Consider the following 9,237-nt stretch of genomic DNA (forward strand, 5'->3'; position numbering starts at 1 on the left):
AAAAATACAGCATTTAATTTACTTTATCTGTGATAAGACTATGCAAACAACGTGAGAGCGTCACACCTATTGGCTCTTGCTGTTGTGACAGGCTATTGGCTCTTGTATGTCTCGTGCTACAGGACGGGACTATCTTTTTGAATAAGATGTGAGCATGTTAATGGAGCGGGATCATTTTCAGCGATTAAAACCTTGTGTTTTACTCTCTTCTTCGCATAAAGACTTTGTATGGCTTCAGAAGACTTGGAATGCAACATGACTTGTTTGTAATGATTTTATACTGCTTGTTTATGGTCAGTTTTTGCAATAAATACCTGATACCACCACAGATTCAGAGTTAAGGGTCCGTTGACATTACACGGAATTCTGTGAGACCAGGTGCAGAACATCTCCCAGGGAAGTGGCACGTCTGGTCACCTTATAGTACAGTAATATCATAACTCTCCTCAACTAAACATATGATTTGAGAATCAATAAGTGCAAACAGTGCAGGAGTTTATTCTTAGTTTATTCAAGTTTATTCTTCTGTTGAGGTATTTTAAATCCCCTTAAAAACACTGATGTATGAGCAATAATAACACTGATTCTTACAACAGGGACTTTATACTGAACTGCTGGAGATGATGGAGGAGCAGCAGAAAGCAGCAGAGAAACAGGAGCAAGAGCTGATTGAAGAGCTGGAGCAGGAGATCACTGAGCTAAAGATGAGAAACACTGAGCTGGAGCAGCTCTCACACACTGAAGATCACCTCCACCTCCTACAGGTCAGTCAACATGATCTCTCTGATCAATGATAATGCAGTATATGACACCATAACACTCCCCATGCTGAAGGATTTCTCCTCTCTCCTGCTGTAGATTCACTCATCCCTGTGCAGCCCTAGAAACACCAGGAACTGGCCTGAGATCAGTATGAAGACTCATGAGAGTCTGGAGACTCTGAGGAGAGCTCTGAACCAACTGAAGGACACTATAGATGACAAACTCACACAAACTGGTACATCAATACATACACTGATCAGATAGAAACATGATGATTTACTCAATTCTTTAAATATACGGTAGAGTGGGAGAAAACGCCTCTCTTAAGGACTGTGTCATTTTTTTCTGTGAAACAAAAGTTAAATGTGTTCAGAAAAGTTATCATAGTTTTAGTGACAATGACACAAATTATAAACAAAGTATGAAAAATGTCCAGCGTTTTCGTGTTATTAGATTTTTAACAAAAATTAAATTTGTACTAAGGGGGTGTTTTACTCCACCTACTGTATGAAGCAAAACGCCCCCATGGGTGGTGTACAATGCCCCCCAGTGTTTCAGAGCAATTTACTTTAAACAATTACAGCAAAATCAGATACAGACAGAGTTTTTGCTTAAGATTAAAAATAATTTGATCAATAATTATGAATTACAAAATTATAATAGCCTATTTGAAACATTTTGTTAGTTGATGTTAACTGGCTAACTAGCTACTTGATGCTAACATGAGGTAATTTTTAAATATAAAATCCAAATATTTTTATTCAAACAACTGGTTAAAATACATTTGATGGAAAAACAAAGGATTTGATGTTCAGAACAGAATAACTACAGTAATTGTTCATTGCTCCCTGGGGGGCGTTTTACCCCACAGACTATGTTTGAGAAAAAAATGATGTCATTCTGAAAATATAATTATATTTGTATTAAATAACACGTACTCACTATCTACAGGCCTACTGTTCTCATATCATATATAACTGTGATGTTCTACAAAACAACAAGCTTTAAAACACTTTCTTACTGTTTATAATTAGATCATTTACAGTGAAATCTGTTTTCTCTCCGATACATCACCAGTGTGAGCTTCATGATGAAAACTACTACATCACTCTCGTCAACGTAGTCCATATTTACAATAAAAATGTATCTTGACTTTATCTTGTGGTTATTTTGGGAAAAACACCCACTCTACCCTAACCTTCAGGTCTGATTATGTTTTATTGTCATTAGTCTCTACAGAGCTGAAGTGGATGCAGCAGTATGCAGGTACAGTGTGCTGTCTGCACTACACTAGTTCACATTCATACACTCACAGCTTCATTACTGCACTACAATCTGATTAAACACTGGATTAAATATTAAAACATCACAAAATCTGTGTATTGTGAAGTTGTGATTGATATTCTGTGTTTTCTCAGTGGATGTGACTCTGGATCCTGATACAGCTCATCCTGAACTCATTCTGTCTGATGATGGAAAACAAGTGAGACACGGAGACATTACACAGAGACTCTTAGACAAACCAGAGAGATTTGATCCATGTCCCTGTGTCTTGGGAAAGGAGGGATTCTCCTCAGGGAGATTTTATTTTGAGGTGCAGGTGAAGGGAAAGACTAAATGGACTTTAGGAGTGGCCAGAGAATCCATTAACAGGAAGGGGCAGATCACACTGAGTCCCAGTGATGGATGCTGGACTGTGTTTCTGAGGAATGGAGATGAATATGAAGCCTGTGATGATCCTCGTGTCTCTCTGTCTCTGAGAGTGAAGCTGCAGCGGGTCGGTGTGTTTGTGGATTATGAGGAGGGTCTGGTCTCCTTTTATGATGTGGAGTCCAGCTCTCATATCTACTCTTTCACTGCTCAGTCTTTCACTGAAAAACTCTATCCATATTTTAACCCATGCACTAATGAAGGAGGTAAAAACTCAAGCCCGCTGATCATCACACCTGTCAATTATAATAAATACATATATACTCCTAATATGAAATACAAATAATTTATAATTTATAAAAATAAATGTTTATAATTACTTCTTTGAAAACATTTTGGGTCCGTGTAAGTTGCGTTCATTCGTTTTTTGATTAAATATTGAAAATAGAAACATGAGAAAATGGCACCATTTTCATCTTTCGTTTTGTCCAAAAAATTAAAAAACAAGAAATCGCCTCGATTTTCCGTTTTTACATTCAGGGGTAGAAAATGAATAAACAGCTCGAATGTTCGATTTCCACGTGTGGGCGGAAATGTAACGCCCCATATCACTGATTGGCCAAGCATAAATGAAGCGGTGCCGTCATCATGTTGTCTTCAGTACTGTGTAACAGAAGACGAGTCCTCCGCTGTTAAAGTGTTTATTGCAACTCCTGCATGTCATCTCTCTCTCATCAAACCAGACTAACAAATGAACGGGGTTTACTTCTGTGTAGGCATAAACTCTATATGGCAATTATTAGGTGCTTATTGCAGAAATATATATGTAGCTCGGATCTGCAGCTACATTACCCTTTTGGTCTATTTCTTTGGCGCACCGCACATTTTATTTAGCTGTCCAGTTATCAAAATCTGTGTGGCAAGGCAGCGTGACGCACTGGAAAACACGGGGCGAATGCATTTACATTATAGTGAAGCGCAGAGCAGTATTGATTTTAGTATATCCAGCAGTCATAACTTTTATTTTAGACACTCATTTCATATTTCTGTAGGCTACTCAAAATGTTTTTGTTTAAAACAATCTCATTCCATAATGAAATTGTTGTGTTAATGCATTTACTGCTGTCTGAGCAGCATTAATTCTGTAAATACATTAACTTAAGATGCAGCTTCTGTGCCACAGTGCAAAGATGGCTTTGCCTGGTACTGATTTAATTGGTAACACCTATAATGTCATATTTTTCAAATATTGACTAAATTCAGGAATTTAATATTAAAGGTGACAGACATATTTTATAAAGTTAGAAAAATGCCCTTTTCTATAAAAATAGCATGCATTATATACATGTGTAACATGCCGTCAGATAATGACAGTATCACATAAACTTCTCAACGAAAAAAAAACTCACGCTAAAATCAATACTGGTCTGCACTTCACTATAATGTAAATGTTCACTATAATGTAAATGTCACACAGCTTTGCCACACATATTTGGATAACTGGACAGCTAAATAAAATGGGCTGTGAGCCAAAGAAATAGACTAAAAGGGTAACGTGGCGGCAGATCTGAGATACATAAATATTTCTGCAATAAGCACCTAATATTTGCCGTATAAAATCTATGCCTACACAGGAGTAAAGCCCTTGTCTAGGCGCTGCCCCAGTATGGTTTGTGTCAAGCCACTTGTTAGTCTGGTTGTTTGATGAGAAGGAGATGAATGCAGGAGTTGCAATAAATGCTTTTATTCTGTTGCACAAAACTGAAGACGACATGATGACGGCACCATTTGATCCTTGCTTGACCAATCAGCGAAATGGGGCGTTTCATTTCTGCCCACACATGGAAATCGTCTCAGGTTACATATGTAACCATGGTTCCCTGAGTAGGGAACTTCGAACTGCGTCCTCTAGGGGTCGCTATGGGGAACGCCATCAGCGTGACCCGTGTCTGAAGCATATATACAAAAACACCACATGTTGGCCGGCGACAGCCTATGACGTCACTACCGACACGACCACAGTATAAAGGGGCGCCAGGAAAATACGTCATTCACTTCTTCGTCTGAAGCTTGCGTCCGAAGCATGGCACCGAGCCTAGAGGACGCAGTGTCTCGTTCCCTACTCAGGGAACCATGGTTACATATGTAACCTGAGACGTTCCCTATCGAGGGAACTTCGAACTGCGTCCTCTAGGGGTCGCTATGGGGAACGGAATACCCACGCCACCATGCTGAGGGGAGTGCAAGCCAGCACAAAAAGGCGAGCACTAAGTATCAACTCTACCCGGCTAAGGGAGTTGCCCCTGGGACGGTTCGATGGCTGTCAGTGACATTATCCCCTTCGGCCAAAAACCTGAGCTGCATACCCCAGAACTTACCTGTTAGGGGCCGGGCCTCCTGGACCCAGGGTAGAGCTCAAAGGCTTGGAATCAGATTTAATAGAGATTCCTTTAAGGGGATACGACCAAACGCCTAGGATAGTAACTAGGCCTTGGCCTGTCACCCAGGGGCTACTGCTTGCTCTGCATGAGCTCGCTGAAGGAATTGTCTCAACAGATCCTTGGTAGCAACACCCTGTTCAAGTCAGTGGGGCCCAAGGTGAAAACCGGGACCTGACCTACTCAAAGAAAGGGCACGAAGCCGCAGCGCGTAACCCATACCATACAGCATTTTAGAAAGATCGCAAAACACTTGGTGCATGCTCATAGGTGACCCTCTAAGGTGAGGGGAGCAATGCTAGCTCGACCAACAACATAGCTCTGGAGAGCGGAGAACCCAACTCTCAGCATGAGAGGGAACTCAGAAGGGGAGCAGTCCCTAAGCTAGTACATAGATATTCTCAGATAGCCATGCACCTTCTCAAACCAAAGAAACTGAAGTAAAAAGACCCGCAGGTCCTGGAACTGCAGTGTTGCCAGTGTGGAACACATAAATACCAGAAACAGTAGAACTGGATCGTACTCACCCATCCATGGTTCCTGCGCATGAGATCAGTCCCGGAGGCGAAATCCGAAGAGTCGGGTCCGGACCATCAGTAAGGTAGTTTCTATGAAGCATAGAACTTAACCAAAACATCATAAGTCCAGCATAGAGACTGCAATGATTTTAAAGCGCAGGTTCTATCTTGGTCCCCACCCAACCCCGGTCGGGTGGAATAAAACGGTGGTTGCAGGGGAATTAGAGAGGGGAAGATAAGGGCAGATGACAGGCCCCCCGAGGAAAGGGAGTAGATGTTTCAATTCTTACTCTGGTCCGGACGAGAGCGTTGAGAACGCTTCGTCTGGATCACCTCCCTCGGGTCTTGCCTACCTCTCTTTGACCCGCGCCTCCCTCTAGCCCTACCCGCAGGCGGGGGAGGGGCACGAGTCGCGACACTAGCCTTCTGTGCCCATCTCTGATCCCCAGATGGAGATGGGCCAGGACCCCTGCGTTGTTCGGGCTCAGACCTTGACCTTCTTGGAATGAAGGTTTTGAAGGCCGCTGAGTACGCCTTTGCCTCCCTAAACTTCTCGACCACCGTCTCAACGGAGGTACCGAAAAGCTCGGAAGGAGAGACTGGAGCATCGAGAAGAAAGCCCTTCTCTTTCTTCCCAACATCTGCCAGATTCACCCACAGATGTCTCTCTCCGTTACCACCATGGCCGCCATAGACCTGCCCATTGCAGTGGCGGCCTGCTTAGTGGCACGGAGAGCCAAATCCGTGGTGCGGCGCAGCTCAGCTACTTCATCAGGTGACAAGCCTTGAGAGAGGATGTCTCGCCCACAGAGAGATAGCTGGCCAGCGTCTCTTCCACAGGGGGCATCCCCTCATAGCCGTTTTCACGTATCCCCTCAATGTTAGCATAACTGGTATGCTGAAACCTATGAATGCGAGAGGAAAACGCCTTTTTCCATTCCCTCTCAACCTTCTGCCACCATCTTGGCCCGCTTCCACGGCAAGTCAAGCCTCGCCGTGGCGCGTTCCATAACCTCCAACAGTTCGTCATACGCAGGGCAGGAGGATTGAGAGGGCTCAGTCTCAACTTCTTTGCTCTCAGACATCTCCTGCTCTTCCTGGGCATAACCCAGCAGAGCACTAGCCGCTGGATCAGATGATGTCAGAGAGATCGCATCATCGTCATCCAACGACTCACTCTCGTTCGCGGCCGACGAGCGCGAGAAGGAAAGCCCCCTCTCTAACTCACGGGTCAGCTCCGCCTGCGAGCCCCACAAGCTCATTCTCCTCCGTGCCTCAGCAGCAGTGGGTCTCGAGCCGCGGGAAGCAGACGGCTGTCCCTCCTTCCTCGAAAAGAGAGACAGACGAGAGCGGAGCTTTCTCATAGAAAACAGCTCACAGTGCACGCAGATTGCCCCCTCGAGAACATCGCGTGTGTGCTCCTCGCCCAAACAAAAGACGCAAAGATCGTGTGTGTCATCAGGTGTCAAATAACGAGGACACGGATGCACACATCTCTTAAACGCCTTGCTAGTGCTCGCCATAGTAGAAAAATCGTTTCTTACCTGTAGAATACACGCTTCAAACAAAACAGTCACTGAAGACGAAGAAGAGAATGACATATTTTCCCGGCGCCCCTTTATACTGTGGTCGTGTCGGTAGTGACGTCATAGGCTGTCGCTGGCCAACATGTGGTGTTTTTGTATATATGCTTCAGACACGGGTCACGCTGACGGCGTTCGCCATAGCGACCCCTAGAGGATGCAGTTCGAAGTTCCCTCGAAAGGGAACGAACATTCGAGCTGTTTATCCATTTTCTACCCCTGAATGTAAAAACGGCAAATCAAGGCGATTTCTTGTTTTTTCATTTTTTTGAAAGAACGAAAAACGAAAATGGTGCCGTTTTCTCATGTTTCTTTTTTCAATTTTAAATAAAAAAACACGGACATTTTGTGCTATTTTTTTATCATTTGTTTTTCAATTTTTTTAATCTATATGCTGTAATTACATTTTCTCATGTTCTGTGATATTACTGTAATACATCAGATGGTAATACCTTGATATGTATCATAGAACTGTATGATTACTATATTCATATACAACGGTATGTACATGTTACTTTAAGATACATAAAAATACCATGATTTTATAGTAGTGTCCAAAAGACATGAGCTTACTATAGTACCATGCCACATGTTAACACAATGGCAAAATGAGGTAAGTTTTACTATAAAAATATAACAGAATTACTTAGAAGTGAATTAAGTTGTATTCATAAATTTGAAACCTTTAAAAGTTTAAAGAGAAAGTATGTCTGTAACACAAATGGTGGAATATGACTTGCAGGCTAAATTCAATATCAGCATGAAATCCAGAATGACCATATTTACTGTTTTAAAGACCATTCATGGGTTTATTATGAGTGTTCAAATCAACAGTAAATATGCTAATCCTTTCATTCTTGGGAGTAAACAAGTAAATTAATCTTAATTTTAGTAATTAATGCAAGCCTTGGCCCTCTCATTAACCTTTCAGATAAAATGTTATTATACTTATACCTTAATTAGCCTATCGAACCAGCCTAGGACTCATTGCTGATTTTGTTTGTCCATTTGAGAAAATTTTATATTTATAGAGTTAATTTCATTAAGATCCTTATACAGTATATTGATCCCAGAATTAAGATGTTCAATAAATAAATTCTGACTTATTGTAGATTAATTTTAACAGATGAAACAGAGACCTGTGACTCAGACTTAATCCAAAAACATTGTCATTCTATTCAAAAACAATTTCATACTGATCACTTTCTAATTGTATGTCTTTATGTCTTCGCTTTCATTTATTTTACTATAAATGCAGAAATGTGTTCCTGTATATGCACAGTATCTGAAAGCTTGTTGTTCAGCATGTAATGTCACAGCAGCGCCACCAGAGGGAGCCGAGCGCCGCCTCAAAGAGTAGAAGACTTGAAACACACTACAAACACGATCATCTAGATTCTAGAACATGATGCATTGCATCTGTCATAATTAAATAAATAATTTTGGAGAAAGTGGCTGTACGTGTGTGTTTTTTTTATTTATTTTTTGCATACAAAAGCTTTACAGTCTTCCTTTAACGGACATTAATATAAGACAATACTGCAAAAACAGTTTACTGTCAAGCTGTTATATTCCTGTTTTAAAGGCTATTTATTGTCCAACATTCCTAATTTTTCTGTCATTAATTTAACTTCATATGTTGGTATTAATTCAGTGTTTATAATGCTAACACTTGAACTTAAAATAATTTCAACTGAAACTGACATGGTTTCTAGAGAGCAAAAGGTTTTGTGAAAAAAGGGAAGACTTTAAAATAAAGTCTGTAAATAAACTCTTAAAAGGATTTGATGATCACTAGTCTAGTGATTGTACGTTATTGTTGTAATCATTCAGGTTGTATTTCAGCTTTAATGTACAGTTTTTCACTCCAGAATGGCTGAAGCGCTGCTGCTACTGAATGGAGGCTCTAAAGTGATGAAAAGTGAGTGAAGAAATTTAAAATGTTTCAAACGATTTCTATTTAATAAATGCTTTAACAAATGTAATAAATATATTTGATAAATGCAAAAAAATACTGTTCATTGAACTTTCTATTTATCAAAGAATCCTGAAAAAAGAAAATGTATCACCATTTCCACACAAAATATGAAGCAGCAAAACTGTTTTCAACATTGATAATAATCAGAAATCTTTCTTGAGCATCAAATCAAATTGTAATGGTTTCTAAAATACCACGTGACACTGAAGACTGGAGTAATGATGCAGAAAATTCTGCTTTGCATCACAGGAATAACATTACATTTTATAATATATTAAAATAGAATTTTTATTTTTTTAAATACATTT

The 9,237-nt window shown here is 40.7% G+C and overlaps 1 protein-coding gene across 1 annotated transcript; it reads left to right on the forward strand.

Annotated features, from left to right (window-relative positions):
- Positions 1-602: 602 nt before the first annotated feature.
- LOC131543076 (pyrin-like) lies at positions 603-6,157 on the forward strand. Its single transcript, XM_058780290.1, has 6 exons — positions 603-764; positions 859-997; positions 1,993-2,028; positions 2,181-2,714; positions 5,818-5,942; positions 6,029-6,157. The coding sequence occupies exons 1-6, from the start codon at positions 621-623 to the stop codon at positions 6,155-6,157; spliced, it is 1,107 nt and encodes a 368-aa protein (XP_058636273.1). The 5' UTR covers positions 603-620.
- The last annotated feature ends 3,080 nt before the right edge of the window (positions 6,158-9,237 follow it).

The sequence above is a fragment of the Onychostoma macrolepis genome, chromosome 06 (genome assembly GCF_012432095.1).
Source record: "Onychostoma macrolepis isolate SWU-2019 chromosome 06, ASM1243209v1, whole genome shotgun sequence".
In the NCBI taxonomy this organism is placed as follows: Eukaryota; Metazoa; Chordata; class Actinopteri; order Cypriniformes; family Cyprinidae; genus Onychostoma; species Onychostoma macrolepis.

Coding starts and splice junctions, on each gene's coding strand:
- LOC131543076 (XM_058780290.1), top strand. CDS start 621: ATGATGGAGGAGCAGCAGAAAGCAGCAGAGAAACAGGAGCAAGAGCTG. Junction 765..858: donor ATCACCTCCACCTCCTACAG/GTCAGTCAACAT, acceptor CTCCTGCTGTAG/ATTCACTCATCCCTGTGCAG. Junction 2,715..5,817: donor GCTGATCATCACACCTGTCA/ATTATAATAAAT, acceptor TCTGATCCCCAG/ATGGAGATGGGCCAGGACCC.